General features: G+C 41.8%; 1 protein-coding gene across 3 annotated transcripts in view; it reads right to left on the minus strand.

Annotated features, from left to right (window-relative positions):
• Positions 1–20940, minus strand: part of TENM4 (teneurin transmembrane protein 4) — a 597100-nt gene that overhangs the window by 66984 nt on the left and 509176 nt on the right. For all 3 annotated transcript variants that reach the window (XM_082754369.1, XM_082754368.1, XM_082754367.1), the window contains 2 exons: positions 11808–11927; positions 5846–6107 (listed from right to left, as the gene is read on the minus strand). In XM_082754369.1, the coding sequence (XP_082610495.1) occupies positions 5846–6107; positions 11808–11927 (382 nt within the window). The remainder of the gene's footprint in view (positions 1–5845; positions 6108–11807; positions 11928–20940) is intronic.

Here is a 20940-nt window from a genome sequence, read left to right on the forward strand (position 1 = left end):
AGGTTGGCCAAGCCCGTAAAGAGGCCTTTAAACTATGAAAGATTTGAGAAGGGGAGAGTTACAGAGAGAGGGTAGTCAGCAAAACATGGCTCAAGTTGGGGTGCCTCTTGTGGCACTGCATATGGATCACATGGAACATCCTTTTTCACCCCTCCTGGGAAACCTACATGCTCGATTACCTCTCTGAATTGCCCATACAGTGAGACACACAGCATGGAGAATAAACAAGAAGAATTAGAGATCTGTGTGTGGTCACAGGGCTACAATCAGATTGCAGTTCCGGAGACATGGTGGGATAGCTCGCATGACTGGAATGCTCTCATGGATGGCTACGTGCCTTTGGGGAAAGACAGGCCAGGAAGGTGAGGTGGTAGAGCTGCTCTTTATGTGAGACAGCAACTGGAATGTATCAAGCTCAGCCTACAGATGGATGAAAACATGGTTTATTGGGTTATATTGGTAGTAGGATGATGGCTGGACCAAATGATCTTGAAAGTCTCTTCCAACCTTAATGATTCTAGGATTCTATGATTCTAAGAGTGAGTCGAGAGTTTATCAGTAAGTATCTTGTTTAAGTCAGTGTTTACAATAAGACTCTTTGCTAAAAGGAGTCCCTGGACTCATGGCGAAAGGAGCTTGGTGTCTGAGATGACTCCAGCCCAACAGTAAAGCTTCCATTTCTTCTGCTATCTTGGTAGGTTTCTGTAGTTGCTAATCTTTGCCTCTTGGCTTTTTCTTCCAACAAAATATCAAACCCTTGGTATGTGTCTTGTATCCTCAAGGATGTTCCCCAGTCTTGCCCATAACCTGCCATTCTCCCATGTCACTAATCATGCTCCCAACCTCTCTGACTCACCCATAGCAGTTTTTCCCCTTGACCTCTCTCTCCTTCCCTGTAACTTGTCCTCTCCTACCTCACCTCTGGTCCTCTTTGCCCTTTCTAGCTCTAGCCTCTTTTCCCCTTGTGTCTTGACCCTTATCTTCTGCCCTCACATTCGTTCCTACTTATTCTGATGTTTGCTTAAAACTCCCTCCGATCTTACCTACGCAATGAAGCTCTTGGCCTGACCTACCACCATTGACATCTTTCCCCTGTCTTGCTCTCTCCTTTCCTCTCCTTTTCCAAATTCATTAGTATTCCAGGTGAGTTGCTTCATTTTCTCCTCCAGCCACCCAGTGGGGATATTGCTGACTGACTGTGACGTTCACCTCACAAGTCTCCACTCCAGTACAGAATTTCACAGAAGACTGAAAGACGGCAGGAAAAGTTTTGTCTGACCCTGTTCTGCTTTGAGAATAGAGGAGACTCACTAAAGATGGGATTTTCAGGTAATTTACCTGCTAAAGTATAATCAGATCTTAGCATTATTATTATTTATTTTTAGTTGGAGAAATGCAGGGACATTTTCTGGAAGGCAATGCAGCGTACATCCCCTACACCATGCTGATTCTCCTGTGAAAAATGGTGATAAAGGGCATTTCTTTCTCAGTTCTTTTGGGAAAAGAAATTAGCTGTTACTTTTCAGAAAATTTCATCCCTAGGTAAGCACCCAACATGGTCACTTTCAGCACAAGCTGGCAACCTTTGGGAAAGTTCGAAAGATGAAGGTAGAAGCTTAGCAGCAAGCCTGAAAACTTGGTCTGATAATGGGATGTGTCAGGAGGTCATAACTAGCTCTGTTCTCTCCTGCACCACTTCTGCAATACTTTCATGTGCTGGACCCAAAATGAGCTATAAAAATACTTCCCCAGCAATAATCAGCTTTCATAATGCTAAGGGCATGGAGGCTGGAAGGCAGGTGGGTCAAGAGATCCTCCCATCAGGAAGGGATCACAGCTGTCCTGGGGCTCTCCAAGCCACTTCTGCGCCTCCCACACTCAATTCCTTCTGTGTGGAAGCAGCAAAATTCCCTGATGTGACAACTTGCTCATCTCTTACAGGTTTTCTAGTTAGAGTTATAAATAACGACAAATGTTGTAATCTGCCCCCTGAAAAGACCTCTTCTAAGCTATTATCCAAGGCCTAACACTTTTTCAAGTGATAACTTACAACCTCTGGGCTTGCAGCACTTGACAAACGGACACATCCAGAAGTTAAAGTGCTGTTCCACTGTGCTCATAAATATTTACTTTCTCTAATGCAGCCTTTTTAATTTACATATCTCAGTGCTTAGAAAGCTGAAAAATGACAGAACTGGGAAAACCCAGGAATTTTAAAATATATTTTCGGAGCTCAGCAACAAGCTGGGCTGGGACCAGGCTCAACCAGAGACCAGCTGAGCCAAGCTGCAGTAAAGGTGGTCCCTTGTATCAAATCTGTCTTCATATGTAACCCCTTTAGGAAAAAGCCAGACAGAAATAATTGTCACTGAGGTACTATTTGCCATGTCTGGTTCAAATCCCTGTCAGAAATAATTATTTCTCTCTGTCATGATCTGTCTCTGCTGTCTACCATTTCAGAGGAAGGGTCAGCACAGCTGTACTAAGGCACTGAGCAGCACAAGGGATTGTGTTTAAGGGTGCTTCCTTGAGGATCTGGTTCAAATGGTAATTCAGATTACCCGAAATGCATTTGTAGTTTGTAAGCAGAACTAAGCTAGCAACAAAGTAGGGTGGGAGAAGGATAATCTAATAGGACGCTGGTGGGACAAGGGGGAAAAATAAGCTTCAAAATACCCTGAATGCACAAAAAGTAATGATGTGCTTATTTCCCTTTGATAATTGCTGCTTTGTCCAGACAAATTCATATGCTGTGTCCAAGATTAGGGCTCTTGGAGTTTATCACAACCTAAGTAAAAGTGGTCAAGCCACCAGGTCAGGCAGAAGAGCTGGAGCTTCAGACTTATGAGGGATTTTCACCACTTAGTAATTTTCACTGCCTTGCTCCCTTCAAACCTGGATGTTGATCTATGTTTGTGCTAGCAGCAAATTCTTCCACTCTTTGCATGAGACAGTGTAGAAAATATTGTTTCTGTGTGCAGGGTTGCATGTTTTTCTTACAGCTACTCTTCACTCTGCCAGTATACACGGCAAGAAACTATCAGTCTTTTTTTTTTTTGTAATGCTCGGGGGGAATTTTGAGAAAGAAAGGCATTTAGGGCCTGATTCGGGGACCTTAGCACAGGCATCTGGTGCCTTTGAGATGTCCTGTGGTATCCAAAACCTCTGCATGGGGATGATTGATCTGACATGGAACTTCTTGGGATCTCCACTTTCCTAAAGCTACAGGTGGAGGTCTGAAGGGGCTCTTCAAGACATCTTAAATGGCACTAAATCCATGTTTAGGCACCTGAATTAATCACTTAAAATGTATTACTTCGTGTTTTGAATGCATCCATGTAGAGGACACTGCATGTGCTTGTTGAATATCATGAGGTTCCTATCTGCCCACTCCGTTACCTTGTCAAAATCCCTTTCCCAGCCCTGCCATCTGCCTGTCAACTTCTCCCAGCTATATTCTTTACTATTATATTTAACATTTCTCTAACGTGGACTGTGTATTATAAAATGCAGCTGCAGTGGCTGACAGCTAGGTTATTTTATATTCTATGTATACCCAGTGCAGGAATTAAAAGTAGTCCATTTATGAACTGAGAACGGTCAGGACTCTGCTACAATTGCAGATTCTCTTCCATGACTCCTGCATCACAAACTCTTTTACCTTCATCTGTCAGTATTTGAGGAAGAATACAATTTTATAGGTTTGGGTTCAATCATTTGGCATGTGGGAAAAGTACTGTTCATCATCTTGTATGAGGGAATTTAGGAACCTAAAAGTTAGGAGCCTCCTCAAAGATACTCTTCCAGGTATCTCTGTTGGCAAAAGGAAGAAGGAGGTTCTTCAGAAGGTGGGTCTTGCCATATTAATTTGAGTGGGATTCCATTCCAGTTTAAGCATCTAAATCCAGCAACTAAATCCAAATGTTGACATATAAGTGTGTGTATATGAGCTAGGCATCTAAGCATTGATTATAGTCAGCAGAGATCTAACCAATACTGTCAGTGGCAATCTGATACCTTCAAGATGGTCAGTTTAATTGATCTGTAGGCTCTGCTGACAGTATTGATTAGGTTTCTGTCAGGTTTAATGGGAGCTCGAACATCCAGCACACCTCCAGACGACTGTAGGTGAACACCTGATTTAGATACCTTAATCTCAAAATGAATCCCACTTAATTACATTCCGTAACTACAGGTGTCCAGTGCCATTTGGGATGTCCACGTTATCCGTGACATTCACAACGGTTTGGCAGATGTAATGCAAGACATTGATAGGAGAATTATTCTGAATTGCCAGTTGGAGACCAAGCACAATATTTGCAGGGCATTTCAAATGGCACTGCCCATCTATAGTCAGGAAATCGTATCGAACCATTGCTTATGATCTACATCCCTGGCCGCTTTCACAGTCAATAGACAGACACACTGTTATTGAAGAGAAATTATAGAATGTTTTAGTTCGATAGATATAATTAACAAAATCTAACAAGTACCCTACCAAATAATGAGTGAGGTTGAGTGAGATTATGATTATAGTATCACTGTATCAGATATTTGCTTCTTTCAGCACTGAACATCGCCTTTCATGGTGCTTGTTGGAATAAGAAAAAGAGACGTGAAAATAGAACCGAGAATTTGCAATCTGATGGACATTACAAGATATGAGACTTATTTAGTAATTAAGCTGGGACAAACCCAGGGCCTCTAATTGGAAATTAGTGTGGGAAAAGTTCACAGGATATGGCCCAGAGGGAAACGTAAAGAGACCACTAGACTCATTTGTTCAGTACCTGGTTCAGTACCTGGTGTTCCACAATTAGAAGATATGAAGTGACTTCTCTCCTCATTAATGCTACCGAAACCCCAATGGAGTCAAGCAGGAAGCACACAATTTGTCGCTACACTTGTTATTATTTCTACCTTGGCAGGTTATTATTTGTCACTAAAAGCAATACCCAGGACACTCTGAATGCTGGCATCTAAAACCCAGGGAATAACATGCCCAGGAAAGGAAAGCTTGAATTCTGCCACATCCACGTGTAGAAGTGAGTATTTTTACAGAGGATGGGGAACTGAGTTGTTTGCATCATTCAGTTTCCACTCAGCAAAATACTTTGAACCCATGGCAGGTTGTTACAACTACTTTATGTGACCCATATGTCCTTAAACACCAGGAAAATGGGGATGAGGAATAAAAAGCCACCCTCCCACTCTGCTCAGCCGTCCCATGTGTCATGAAACGCAATAAAATCCAGGTGCTCCACGTGCTGGCCATTTGCCAGGCCTTTCCCTGGCTGACTGCATGCCCCAGCAGCTTTGCAGACTGAGGGCTGTGTCTTCAAAACCCAAGGAATTTCACACCCAGTACCCTCCCACTGAAGTCTGTAATGCCCAGCGGATGAAAGTTGCTCCTGAGCAGAAGAAAAGCATGAGTATAAGAAGCTCCTAAGCCTTGCACTGTGCTTTAGAGTATTGACTGCCAAAGGGCTGCCAGAAGGTTGCTGCAGGTTGCACGGGGTCCCATTTGAATTCCTGGGTGAATTTTGCCTTCCAAGGTGAAGGCAAAGAAGCAAAGCCAATGTAGGTTTGCACTGCCAGCCGCAAGTGCTTTGTCTCCATCTCTCAGGGATAAGGAGAAACAAACCTGGCTACGTGTGTGCTCGTGAGTTTGTGCTCCTAGCAGACGTCTGAAAAATGGGGAGACAAACTGGGAGTGCTTCTTTTCAGCGAAGCAGGGGGGGAGGGAAAGACACAGAAGCATACTATTGTTCAATTTGGTCAAAACAGGTAAAAGAAGGATAGAAAGGAACTGGGTTATCTTCTTCTGGGCTCATAGGGTTCATACCTGGATTTCAGGAATGATAGGGCCTTTCTCTGAGCAGGAACTTGCAAAAGCTGTCAGCGGGGATGGCGAGACCACGGGGTTGGGCCGAGCGAAGTTACTGAGATCACAGCTGGGGATCTCATTCTCCTCGTGCCTCATGACGATGGTTTCCATGACGAAGAAGCGATCCCAGGGCAGCCACAGCGTGTGCTCCTGCGTGATGAAGGGAGCCCGCTCGAAGTGCAGGATAATGGAGATCCCGCCGATGGTAACAAGATCGAAGCTGTTTTAAGAGGTGGAAAACAAGGTTAGTGCAAGCAACACCCCGTGTGTTTGTAGCAAGGAAATATGTTTGTAGCAGAGAAGTAATCACAAGTCCTCATAGGCCACAGGAATACCATCACTCACATTTTACAAATATAAAACCTACAGCTCAAAGAAGCTGTTGTTGGGCAAGAGCAAGTAGAATAGGCAGGAGTACAAACACTTTCTTTGCCTGTTATGTACTTGTACATTAAAATATTTCCATCCCCCCCTTCCCCCCCCCTTTTTTTTTTGAGAAAAATGTTTGTCTTTGCTATTGCTTTTCTAGTGTTATTTGACCATACACGCTCATTTTCTTTTTTCTTAACGTATTTTTCATCCCACCAGAGTCACAGATTGGATCAATACACATGCTGAAATAAACTATTTGGAAAGTGGTTTCTCTGACATGCCAGCATATAAATTGTCTTGGCATTCACTGCTAACCTGAGTAATACCTAATGCAAGTAGGGAACATGTGGAGCCCAGTCGCAGACTGAACCTACTGTACTAGGAACGGGGAAGAAATGAGGACCAGAAAGGCAGTCTCTGTGCCCAGCACTCAGCACTTACACACTTATCTTTTTTTTTTTAACTCTTAATCATTTAGAGCAGGGCAGGTAAGTCACTGCCCATGGTCCAACTAAAATCTGCAACTTCGTCCTAGGCTACCGCCAGCCAAGTGGCTTTTCTGTCTGTATTAGTGTTAGAGAATATAGAATATCATGTTGGGTTAACAGACAGCCCTCCAGAGCTGTCTGAAAGGATGCTATCTCAAGAAGGAAAATATTTTTCCTCTTGGTGTAAAGATGTTGGGATAGAGAGTGCCGTTTGCTTGTTTTACCTTCGTGCTATATTTAACGAAGCACTACAGGATATATCTATTATGTATAGATGGAAACAAGAGGCACAACTGAGAAAGGAAGAGATTTTGGCACAAATTGAAGACCTCCTGTTTTTGTTTGTGCGTTATTTATTTATTTATTTTCTTCAGTATCTATTCTGTTGCAATGCCAAACCCAGGTTTCAGGCACAGAAAGTTTTCTCTTCCCTGCTTCTCACTTGAGATGCTTGGAGCTGGTATATGACAGCTGTACGGTGTATGACAAACTTGCAGTTGTGTGAGAGGCTCCCTGGCTTCAGCACTGCTGCTCATGTGCTTTAGAGTTGTGTGCCCAAGTACTTCTCTGTGCATGAGGAGCAGGATCTGAAAGCATGCTGACAGCCCAGAGCCAGCCTCGATGCCCCTTGTAATTACAAGGTAAGAAAGATGATGAAAAAAAGTATCTAAAATTATTTTGTAATTAATTCTGAGGCTTTCAGATCTGCTGCAAAATCCCCAGAGGGGAAACAAAAGGTACAAATTACTTCTAAAAATCTTTGGCAAGCAATCACTAAAGAGATTATTATTATTATTATTATTATTTATGGACAATAGACTGAGGTGCCATTTAGTAAATATAATTATGACAAGAGAGTTATTCAGGAAAGAATGTTAAATGGAGTCCATGGGAGGGAGAGGAAAGCATTTTAAAAACCTAATGACGTGTTTATTCTACCACTCAGCTGGGGACATCGACTTCCCAGACCTATGGAGCTTGGCTTGCAAGAGCCTGACGAGCAACTTGCAGGTCCTTGCCAGCAAAGGCTCGCAGCATTTGTACTTTGATGAGGATATTTTTAACAGTCAATTAGCATTTGGCAAGCCCTGCAGCTAGGAGGGCGAGGCTCTCTTTGCATGAATCTGGGCACTAAAAGGGGCAATGGGAGGAAAGAAACAAACATTACAAATGATGCCCAACACATTTTTAGGCAAGTGGGAAAGAGGTTTTATTTGGAAACACCTCTGTTTTGCTCCTTTGTGAGCGGTTCTTGGCTTCCAGGAGCCTTGGTCAGGGATGGTAACCTGTCTGGGGAAACAGCCTTGCCTCTCCTGCATCTGCAAAACAGGGCGCAGAAGGGAAAGCACCACCTCCATGTCAGGCTCCAGCAGCTGGAAAAGCACAGAAGTGCAATCTTTTGCAGCAGGCGCTGCTTGCTGCACACGAGCTGTTCTTCCCAGAGATACAGGGTGCAGATTGGAAGTTACCTTGCTGAACTGAACACAAAAAAACTAAAAGCAAAACCAAACAGAAAAACCTAAACTGAAAACACCCTCCTCCCAGCTTCCCTTAGTGAAATTAAATTTAACAGGAACAAAACCATCTTGGGATTGAAAGAATGAGATAATTTTATTTCTGGTTTTGCTGCTGTTCTCTGATGTCTTTTTTATCACTCTAAAAAAATCAGACTTGTTGTACCGTCATATTGTTCTGTTTTTCTTAAAAGACTCTAGAGAGACAGGCCAAAGGCTGAAATTCTCTATTTATCCACAATGCAGGCTCAAAAGAAAAAAAAATAAGCACAGAAAAGCGTAACCCTTTCTCATCTCTTTGCTCTGAAAGGCCAATGTATTTCTGAGAGAGCTGATGCCCACGTTGCTGAATGTGACAGCGGGGAGATGAGACTGGAAATATCTGGAGACTTCCCTGTCTGTTTATTAACAGTGCCCCCACAACCACGTGATGTCTTATGGCCTTTATAAACCACCAGATTGATCAAATTTAAAGCTTTATTTAAAAAATGTGGTTTATAATCCATTACAAAGACTTTGTTCCATCTATTAACTTGCTTTACAGAGAAATCACACAACAGAGCGGTTTCAGAGCTGGCATTTCATCTTCATGCCTTGTTACCTGAATAGAGTCTGTGTCCCAATAATCAGGCAAGAATCACATGTAAGCCTTTATGTTCTCAAAGAGGTTTTCTGGGAGGAGCAGGGATGATTTTGTGAACAGACTAAGTAACGTGACTTAAATAGGACCAGGATTTCACCACTGGAGACTGTATCTGGCTGCTGTAATGGGAGTGGAACCTACCTGCAGAGACCTGGGATACGCTGAACCATTCACAGGGGTGAAAAATTCACTTCACTGTAATTTTAAAACTGAAATTTCACTTACAGTACTCATTTTGAAACTTGGTCATGCCAGAAAAAAAATTACTAAAGCAACAAAATCAGCTTAGGAGCCAATCAAGTTAAGCTGATGCAATTCTGTCTTTAAACTCCCTTACTTTAAAAACACAGTTATTGCCCTGCTATCAGTAAACTGATTTGCTAAATCAATTTAAGGGAACTCAGCGCACGTTTTCAAGAATAGATATTCCTATAGTGAATATGCCAAATTATAAAGGCAGTGAGTTTTAAGCAGTTATCTCATAACCTCTGGAACACGGTAACTGCTTGCATGCATGCTCCCATTTTTCTTCCAACCTGAACGACAACAGAGATGGACTGGATGACCCCGCATGACTGTGCAGTGCCACGGAATGGAGGTGCATACAGCCTGTTACTGTAGTTCAGGAGAAGCTACTTTTTGCTAAAGAGCATCAACTTCTTAAACCATGGTGACTCAATCACACGAAAACTGCGCTGTGGAAAAGCTGATGAGAAGAGAGATGCTTCTTCCTAAATGGTCTAATTCTGAAAACCATCAAAGTACGTAATAGAAACAGCAACAGCGTAATTCTTTATGTGACTTCCAAAGTGCTTTACAAATAGTGTTCAATAAATGCTGTTAGAACCAGTAAGGGAGGTGAGTAAATGTTACCTCCCCTTCACAGGATGGTTGGCTGGTCTAACAAAGGTTCAGAGATGCATCTAATGACACCTACTAAATTGGCAACAAGACTAGGATTAGAATTAAGGGATGTCTAATGCCATTTTCTGCCCTGATAATTTTAGTTTGAATGCTCTTGAAGATTTCAAGCTAATTTTTAGAAGGCTTTGCCAAAGAGGAAGTCACTGGATTCTGGTGCTCTTTAAGAAAGGGCTTTCACCTGCCTATTTATTACCTCCAGAGTACAGTGATGCACTGCCCTTCCATTTCAGAAAATACCTGCATGTATGCCTTAGACAATTTGGGGATTATTTTTGTGATTCAAGAGCCTCAGTACTGCAGCTGGACAATTTGTTGAACGTCGTGCACCAGACCTGCACGAGATTTCCATAGAAGCAGAATGATTTGAGGGGAAGGTGAAGAAATTGAGATCAGAAGAGCTGACACTGCGCTGCCTGGGGTTTGAACACCAGCAGCTGCCACCAGAAATCCCAGCTTCAGGATGAGTCCCACATGCTCTCGGATTCCCTTGTCTGAGGCAGCTGATCTCTGTCATTTGTATCACTTGGACCTGAGCGTCTGTCAGGGGCTGAGTCAGCAAACAGCAGCACTGAGCTCCTTGAAACCAATTTAACTTCTGGAGGCTGGCAGCGGGCCCCAAGGAACCAGCAGTTCACTGAGGGTTGGTGGAGCATACTGATGCTGCAGCTGCATCGCTTTCTGGCTGAGCTGGAGGCTGGGGAGGACGTGGTGTGAAAGGAAAACCCCTGGCTTGATCCACCAGCAGAAGTAGCCTTATAGCTGAAGTGGAAAGAAATAGTAACTCAAATATTGAAAGGTGCAGGGATAGCACTGCTCACCTCTTGCCCTGTTATGTTTGTTGGCTAGAGGTGTGGTTAAAGGCAAGGTCCCTCTCTTTTAAGTACAGTGCAACTGCAAAGCAAAGAGATGGTCCCTTCCTCAGAGTACTTGTAATCTACATGAGATATTGCACATAGTAATTGTGTATTGTATAGGGCAAGGAACAAGCAGACAGCAAAAAGGTTATGCCAGGCATTATTGTCCAAGAGTTTCACGGATATATATGTTCTAACATATGCAGATTTTGTGCTGGTCTATATACAGCAAATTGATGTCGAGCATGCAGTTTGAAAGCAAAGCATGTTCATGCAAAGTGTGTTCAGTGAGTCTGATAGATACTCATAGCATAAATGTGCAAGGCTTTTTCCTTTTTGCTCTAATGCCTAAGCTATAGGAACTGCAAAGGCATCCTTTTCTGAAGGAGACCATGAGTTTTCCAGGGATGCCTCTTTATTGTCATATCCTACAATAGATGCAGCATCACTAAGCCTCCTAGTCACCATCACTGTTAGAGTAGGTGCAAACCCCCCCGAGCATGAACAAGGCAGCATTAATCACACGTTGCTAGCACACGTTCCTCTCTTTCATTATAATTCTATCAGCTCCTCTGGCCAAGTCAAACCTTTAATGAAAGTGGTGAATTGGAGAGGTGCTAAAATCCATAAATCCTCTCCCAAGTGCTAGTGGTTTGTAGTCAATACACAGGGCATGTGCAGCTGGAACCCCTAATATTTCATTTTTGTTCTTAAAAGAAAGGGAGCCAATTAGCGCCGACAGACAAAAGATAAGATGAAAGGCTTTCCCAATTTGCAATGGTTTTGTTTTGGTTGAGAGTGATTGTTCAGATTTTAAGCACTTGCCTCTAAAACAACTGTAATTTTAATGACTTCTTCCTAATCATTTCAACATGAATTAACAAGAATAGAACTGAAGGAAACTGCACGCATGCGCAGTTCATTGCCTAATTGTTGGCTAATGATTCTAGTTTATATTACAAAGTTAATAAATAATAAGAATAACAACCAACAACAGCAATAAGGCATCAACATCTTCAAAATGCATAAACAATAAATGTGCCCTTGGCAGTTCTTCCTTAGTGTTGATAGCATTAACACTGCACTCACTGCTTGAACACTGTAAATCCTATAAAAATATCCTACCTGCCGTCCTGTCTGCTGATCGTGTACCCAAAAAGAGGATTGTTGACAAAGCTGATGTTGACTCCAACCAGAGGGGTCCCGTCTGCTGTCATCACCTGGCCTCGAATCACACATGCATGTCTGGAAGAAGAAGGAGAGAAATGGTAAGAAATGGTAAGTCTTTTGACAAAGGGAGGATTTTCCTCTATTTCTGGGGCTTGGAGCTCCTTTTAATTAGGCAGCCCTTTTGTCTTGGAAAGCATGGGGCCATGCAGTCTGGCCTGATGGTGGCATGCTGCTCTTGAAGATTTTCTCATGAGGTGTGTAAGAACATTTGACACCAGAATTAAGGCTTACCTTTAACCCATTCTTGAAAAACACAAGTGCTGCAGCAGATACTTCACAAACTATGAGCTTCTGTAGGGTTCACAACATGACATGGGAATTTGCTGTAACCAGCTAAGTTTCACAGTGCCTTGACAATACTGCCCTAACGAAGGGCAAATCACATTTTAAACTCAAAGAGCACAGAAGCATTTTAAGTACTGCACGGACATATTTACAGCACAGAAGCCCTCAGAGGTAAGAGGCACACTGGGCTTGACGGCTTATTTCATCCAGATTTCACAAAGACCCTTAAGTTACCACTTGGGAAGAACATGACAGATAATTTGCTAGGTTCAGATAGCTTCCCTACAAAATGCTTGAGGAATGGAGCAAGTTAACAAGACGGGCTTTTCCTGCCTGTCTTTTTCCAAGTTTGGTAGCTTGCACTATTTTATAGACTACGTGTATTCCAATTACTCTATGCCATGTAATGTGCTTTTATCTGGGGATCTCAAGGATCTTTACAAACATTGATTAATACTGCATGATAGGTATTTTACAGAGAAAGCAAATAAAGCAGAGTGGTTTTCAGTTGTCCAAGGTCAGGCAGAAAATCTGCAGTAAAGCCAAAGACAGATTTTCTGGGTTCTCATTCCAAAGCCTGTTTCCAGACCTCTAAGTCATTGCTATGCTGCTACCTGAGGAGCTTTCTGTAAAGACAAAGCATCACACGTCCGTGAGAGTGTCTGAGCCCAATTGCTGGCTGAGGCCAACTATTTTTCTGAGCAACAACAGCAAATTGTGGTGTCAGTGTGCTAACATGACCCGGTGAGTGATTTTCCTTACTGTTGTCCTGGTGGAGAGCAGATATTGAACGCCAATGTTTCTACAGGTGTGGGACCAGTTCTCAGCAAGAGTAAATCATCCCAGCTGCACTCGCTATCTGCCCACTTGAGCTGAGAAATGTCACTTCGCTGGTTCACTCAGGCAAATGATATCTGCACTGTTTTGTAACGTTGATTTCATAAACACTTGAAAGATCAAGTTATTTTCTTTGAGTCCATCGGAAAATCCGATATTGTATAATGCAAGGAGATAACGTATAATTTCTATTAAGTAAGGGCTGCAGTCGTTGTATATTCCACAGCACAGAAAACAGACCATTTGTCAGGGAGCCTTAAAACTCCTACTGATCTAAACAGAGAGCTCCAATATTAACAGAAATTCTCGAAGCGTTACCAGAATGTGCCGGCAATCTAAAATGTGACTTGATTCATATACAATTTTGGAATAGAACACAGGAAAATGAGATAATGGAACTTATTTTTCTGTCACCGAGTCTTCTCTGATATATCATCACCGACTTTTTAGGAGTCATGCAGGAAAAGACTTGGAGCCAGCTTGTAGTTAATAACGTTTTTCGTATTTCTGTTGCTTCTCCCACTGAAGGCTCTAACCCAACTTCCAGTAGACAACAAATTTAAAATAATAGCCAAATACAGTAAAGTAAAACATATGTCACTCTCTAACAGGCAGGCAAAGCATAACTCAAAGGATCACAATACCACGGAATATGCTGGGAATAATGTCAATGCTTGGAATGACCCTGCTGAAGCCTACAGGTCACCAACCATAGGGCAATTTTGTACAAAGCTAGTATGTGCAATCACATACCTGAGTGAAGAGCTAGCCTTTTTCTTCCCAGATTTTTCCGTGATTCCCTCCACCCCGCCCCGTCTCCTTTCCTATCCTTTAGGGAGCCCCGTGGAAGGGTTTGGAACTGTCTCCTCTCAGCTCCTTACCAGATGGCTGCACGTTTTATGAAAGGCAAGAAATCACTACAGACTAAAACCTTGTTGCAGAGCATGAGGCACTCAGTATTCTGGCTCCCTGATTGCATATTCAAGTCAACATGGGGACTGCTTGTGTTTTAAAATACTCAAGAGACAAGATCATGCTATGTTTTTGCAAACACAGAAAGAATACTTCCACTTGTTCCTTCCTTCCAAGAGTTAAAAGCAAGCAAAGGAAAAAATACAAAATGCTGCAGGTGTCTCCCCGGCTGCCCCACTTAAAACATGTCCAAGCAGTTGCAAACTTCTACGTAATATAGCAAGCACATTGGCTTAGATCCTCAGCTCCTGTTAATGGGGGGATGTGCTTTATATCAGCGAGCATCTTGTCCATTACATATCACGGACAACTATTTCTTCAGTAACAGGAATCAGCACAATATGGACAAACAGATGCATTTGACCTCCAACCTTCCAGCAAGAGGCTTCATTCCCATCCTAGCTGACGTTTTGCAGTGCTGCCTCCACCACCATTTGTGCATCGATGTGCTCACTAACTCACTAGCATCCCTTTGCAGAGAAGCAGCTCATCGACAAGCCCAGCTGCATCCACCAGTCCCCCAGAGGACTACAACAATAGCTTTCCTTATGTGCTATAGGGAAAGATATATTCCCACAAAGGGGACATCCTTCCCAAAACCACAGTGATAAAAAGGAGCTGGAGCAACACGCACAAATCTGAATTCAGTTAAAAGCAGGAGGGATGGGAACTGGAGAAAAAACAAAGCCCAGACTCTGCTTGATTAGATTCTCAAATCTTCTCCTTCCCTAGGTGATAAAATTTGCCCCGCTTGGGAAAAACAGTGAATACAGTGCGTGGGAAGCAGCTGGCTTCTCTGGTGTCAACGTGTCCTTTCTGGAGGCAAGATTGACTACCCACAACGCACCGAGCCCCCCAGGAACCTGGTTAATGCTAATTTAGTCAGCCATTTCCTTCAGAAGACCTTGGTCTAAATGCAATTACACTACAAACAAGTTAAGTGGTATTGCTAAGACGCTCAGCTCTGCTAGAAGGTCTCCCAATATATTTACATAAAATTATCTCTCATGTTAATAGAAGAGATTTATTCCATCAGGCTAGGCCTGCCAGTTCAGAGTGTTTTCTGCAGTTGAACAAAATTGAATTTCTCATAGCTAGAGCCTCGTCTTCCCATTGAATTATTAAAAGATTCCGCATACTGCCTCTGTTTTCTGTTTGTCTTTTGTTTTGTTTGCTTGTTTCCTTCACTACTTTTATTTTAGGGTGTATGGATTCTTGCTTTGCAATGAACAGCACTCTGATGTTTTTCTACTTCTCTAATTAGACTTCCCCTATTTTTTTGTTAGAATTTGTCCATAAAGGCTTCCCTGAAACACCAAGTCATTGTCGAATTGCTATCTAGAATGCCAGATGGTATATCAGACCATTTTATACCATTGCTTTGTGAAATCGTCTTTATTCCTTTGAAAATTAATTTAAGCCTTCTTGGTAAGATCTGGGCTACAGGGGCAAAACAGAGAGAGTGCAATGATACCTTTACTTTCCCATTGCTCAGATATAAAGAAGGTTTGATATGCTGCTTTACAAAATCTAAGCAGACCAAAAGAGTTTTAGAACAGAAGACAGAAAAGTAAATTCCCCAAAAGCCATCTCTCAGCTTCCCATGGGAGTACATTAAAGATCTGACTTTAATACTGTATCTGACCCAATGTCTCATAACTTAGACATTGGTCCTTCCAACACTTCTTATTCATAGCCATTTTCTGCTGACACTGTGCTTGGCACTGGGACATAGAAAAAAAATACTGCTTTTGCTGAACATTTTTCATTGGAAAAAGAAAATCCCACACATTCTAAATCCTCTTTTGCTGAAAGAAATCTATATTCTTTCCCTGACTGAGAATAGGTGCCAAGGGGAAGTCTCACCTCTATGAATTTCTGAAGCTCCTCAAAATATTTCCTCCAAAACTCATTGTGCCTTCTCCTTCAAAAGTTTCAGATGTATGGAGATGGTTATCATGACTACTCAGCCAGCCTCAGCCAAGATATTCATAATAAATATTTTAATTTGCCGCTATAAATCTTTTCATCTCTTTGATCTTATTTACCACTTCACATTTTACTGACATAGACATGCTGGGGATTTATTCTTCTGCTCTGGATGAACCTTCACCACAGCACCCTTGTGTGAAAACCTAGAAAGTTATTTCATGTTGGTACGAGCCTTACAATTGAAATCAGGTGATCCCAGCAATATTTCTTCTTCTGCTAAAGACTTTTTGTTCAACACTGGTCCTATCAGCTGGTCTGCATGTGTTCTAGTACTCCACCTGCAAAATTACAACTGAGGCCCATTTTCTTACAGGGACATTAAGAGGATAATTGTAGTAATCTGTTAATCGCTTGCTCAGGAAATTTTACATTCTCATAGTACTTCATCTGCGACGTGCTGGGAAACCTTTCTGGTAAGTACCTATAAACACAGTCATTTGGTACAAACGTGATCTCATGGCTTTAGCTGTTGTGACCTTTTTGCTTAATAATAAGGCGGGATGCAGCAAAACATACCTCGACCACTTTGGTCTGAATGCACCTGTCTTGGGTCAAAACATCTCAGGGCTGTCTAGCACTGGATAGACAGAAAAATTGGTAGCATGCCAGGTAAAAGCCAAGGGCATCATGATCAAGCACATGGACACAGAGAATGCCTGAGCTGACAGATGAAGGACAAAAGAAGAAAAGGCAACAGCAGAACATACAGACCTTCAAGTTTATTGCTTGTGGCAGTATCTCCCTCAAAAGCTGCCTGTAGAAAAAAGCTCTGTCTGTTAAACAAGCTCTGCCCACTTGCCTCTTAACTGTGCCAAAAAATTATCTTGATGGTCTTTCCTTGAACTGAGTCAATCCCTTTCTAGCTTCTTCAGTTTAGCTGTAGGAAAAGCTGAATTTGGAAACCCCTCTACTGAGCTAGATGACATCTGAACTAAGGAATTGAGGTTAGGAAAAAGAATAGAAAAGATCTTGCTAAAGGGTTTCTTATTAAACAAGAAAGGTATGCTTATGTGAAAAAAGAAAAGAAAATTAAGGAGTAGCCATCCAGAAAGACTCCCTCAGCCCCACAGATAACACAAATGAGTTTCTGAAAGGGTTTGGCACGTGTTGGGCAGCCGGGATACAAATCATCAGTTAGGCTCAGCTGAGAACCTTGCCTGTAAGGGGAGCACCAGGATGCCACTGTCAATCTGACAAAGGACTAAATGTGTTGATATTCAGCTGAATCCCGGTCAGGGACTTGCTAAAGTGACACTGGGAGACGTGGTTTGCAACACGTCTCACTGCCACTCAACTTTCTGAGAAGCCCTGGACCCAGGAAAAGAAGAGAAGGAGAAGACTGGATGATGAAAAGCAAAATTTCTAAGAGCTCTGACCAGGCTCAATGAAAGAAAGTAAATTCTATGTTGTTTGCAGCAAGAAGCAGTATCTGCCCTGTTTGTTTAACCTGCTCAATGAAGCTATTTATAAGGTCCCATCACTGAAGGGTTAGGAGGTGCTGACGATTCTTTATGTGGGTAGAAGCCTTAATTGTTAACCTTTTACAAGAAACCTTTGACAGTCTCTCGGATATTTTACAAAACAAACAGCAAAGCTGCCTGAATGAAATGCTCCGATGAAAGCACATTGCTTAAATTGTCTTAAGAAGTACAGGAGAAAAAGCAACCTAATGCTTGTATGCTTGTATGACTGTGGCTAATGAAGGTGGTATTTGAAGTATAGAAGGAAAGTGCTTATTAACTAGATTTAGCAAAACACATCCAGATGCAGATTTTCTTGTCTTTGCCTCTTTAGATCTAGTCTAACCTAGCAGTATCAAAACATTGGGTCTTCTTCATCTGATCTTTTTAGTATCTGTGAGTGGGCTCGGCCTTGTGTCCAGCTGTTGGCCAGTTTCTCAAGCTCCCCACTGCATGCATCTGCCTCCGTTCTGCTCCATGATGAATTAGTCCTCTAAAATCTCCTATGGCATCGTGTTTGTCTGCACTGTTGGTGACTGTGGGTTGTAGCTCCTCCAAAGGGAAAAGAAGGCATCTTTCCTTCATGACAGTTAGTAATAAAATGTAATATTAATTTGAGGAAAGAACTGGACACCAATCACTTCTAGAAATCTCACGACTGGATGATCATTGCTCTCAGAACAACTCCCTCATGGCTCAGTTCCTGAAAGGCTTGGGCCCTCATGGTTTTGAAAACTTCTCCCAAGATTTGAACCTTATTGACCTGCTTGATGTCTGTTCCTTTCCTCAAGGGACAGACATATGAAGATGAAAGCACAGTCTGCCTCTCCGATCAGCCAAGCAATCTGGTCACTGTTGGACAGAGATGCCACTTCTGCCTCCAAAACATCTTGTGTCTCTATGCTTCATCGGTTCACTTGGTTTTGCATCCCAAGATTTTTCGGCTGGGAAGGTGGGAGGATGAAGGATACAGGAAAGCTGTTCACCAAGTAGGAAATGAAGAGGAACAGACATTGATGCTGGTCTCTGAAATTATAAAGCTGGTCCAACTATAATGGGGAAGTGAAAGTATTTTAGAATAGATTTTTATAGGAAATGTAATGCTTAATAAAGTTGGGATCTGCTTTACTGCAAAGTTTCAGTGAAAAATGCTTTTATTCACAGTGCAGTTGCCTAAGAAGTGCTTTAAAAGTTGACGATTCTTTCCTTCATTTCAGCACAACCAAAGAAACACACTCTTTTGCTTTGTACTAGGTCTCAAGGAAGAAGAATCATGCCCTCATTTTTTTAGGTCTGTAAAACCCATGTCGGGTTCAATAGCTCATAAGATGTGAGATAATTTTTGTACCTAATACTGAATTATGCTCATTTCATATTTTTTCAGAAGAGATCCAAAAACCATTATTTCTATGAGAGGTAGAGACTTTATGGTGCAATAATTTTCAAGAAGAATAATGTATTCATGCCAAGTCATAAAAAAAAAAAAAAGTCTGCAGATCTTACCAGTTTTGTATTATCGTAGTATTTTATGTCTGGTATTTATTTTGTAAGCAATGGCCACGTAGTCAGCTCTGCAGAAGAACCAAAATAAAAGCAATTCCTCCCATTGAATTTGAGGTTTCATGAATGTAAAACTGAACAGGACAGAAGAAATACATTATTTCCAGGTTAATTATAAAATGAGCTCCCTTTTTGGATGATCACAGGGAAAGTTCTTTAACTACATATAAGCTGCCTGATAGCTTTGTAGTGATCCAAAGGAATTAGGAAAAAAAAAACGATTCAATAAAACATATAAGATTTTATGATTGGGATTTTAAAACTGATTTGCTATGTATGAGGTTTTAACCAATTTAGCAAGTAAATGTCACACTCAAAGGACACACTCTTCCTGATAAATCGAAATGGCTGACAACTGCACTGGGACTCAGCTGTTAGCATCCACCAGCTAGAGGCAGCTGATCTGAGCTGATTTGGAAAAGCAGAGCTTCACCCCAGCAGTGCAAAGCCCAGGGGATCGGCTCACACCAGCTTGGGGCTGGGTTGAAGATTTTGTGCTGGGCTGGCCAAGGGATGCTTGCCAAATTTGCAGAGGCAAGGCAGCAAAGAGCTTGGGGCAGAAAGCTCCAGGTTTTTGCAGAAGGAGTGTGTCCGGGTCCCACGTGAGAATCATTACAGCAGCGAGCTGGTATTTTCTTTGAAGAAGGCAGAATGAAATAATCAAGTCACTCCACTGAACAGGATATGCTGCTCCTGGTGATGCTGATTTATCGAATGGAGCTACTGACTCAGCTCATAGCCATCACGCCAGTCATGTCTATCAACCAGCAGTATAAAACAACGGCCATGCAGGCTGTTCTTCTTTTCAAAGGAACATACCCCGAATATTGAATAAATATTAATCAAATGTCTATGTGCCAGATCCAAGAGATCCATCAGCATCTATAGTGCAGTTTAGACTCCTCAAACCAAATGTGCACATCAGCATCTGTGTAATCCACGAGGTACTTAACTCATTAGGAGAGTTTTGCTTTTCTGCTTGGGAGTTTTGAAGGCTCAGGTTTTGCTTTCTGCATGCTCCAGGAGCTCCCAGGTGCACAGGTATCACCTGAGACCTTCAATGTCCTGCAGGCTCCCGAGCCTCCTTCGAGGTTTTGTCCTCATCTCTATTTCTTTTCATATTTCCCATTTCCTCTGTGCTTTGCTGGTTATATATGTAGTACTCTATTTAATCCCTAGTATAATGCCAATATTTTTTTCAAGTATTCCTTCAGTTTTGACCATTCTTTCCCCACTGAGAAGAGAAATCAATAGTTTAATGTACATTAACAGAGAAGGGATGAATTCATAATTTCTTCAAGCGTGACTTTCTCTTGTAGATGGTCTCAGAAAATCTAGTGCAAGAATTCTTGGTAATAAATATCCAATAATTTTTAATATTTTTTAAAAACTGAATCTCAGCTTCTCTAATGACTGTACTCAGAACTTCCTTTCACTGCCACTTGTGAAAGGGGAATATAATTACGTTATGATTATGCTATCTATATTATGGAAAGAAACATAAAAATTGATTGGAAATTTTCTTTCAGAGTCCTGTGGGTACAAACTCCATGGAACAGAAGTAGGTAGCTACATATTTTGCATTAATTTGTTATATGGGAATAATGCCATGCTCAATGCAAAATCATTTTGAGCTGAAATAATGCCATAATATATAATTTGAAACCAAAATAAAAAGGCAGACGTTGAAAAGGCACATATATACGGCCTGTACACTGAAAAGGTAAGTTTTAAAAATATGCTTGTCTGTGTGTATGAGCAATAATTACCAAAATAAAAAACACTGGGTCTTTGAAAATTCCTCATTATTCTCCTACATTTCACAAAGCTGTGATTTGTAGCTAATGAGTAGTTAATTTAAGCAGAAAGAAACAAAAATAGACAGATGCCTTTGGAAGAGAGTAAATCTGGGAAGGAGATGG

The sequence above is a fragment of the Aythya marila genome, assembly GCF_965140915.1.
Source record: "Aythya marila genome assembly, chromosome: 1".
Lineage (NCBI taxonomy): Eukaryota > Metazoa > Chordata > Aves > Anseriformes > Anatidae > Aythya > Aythya marila.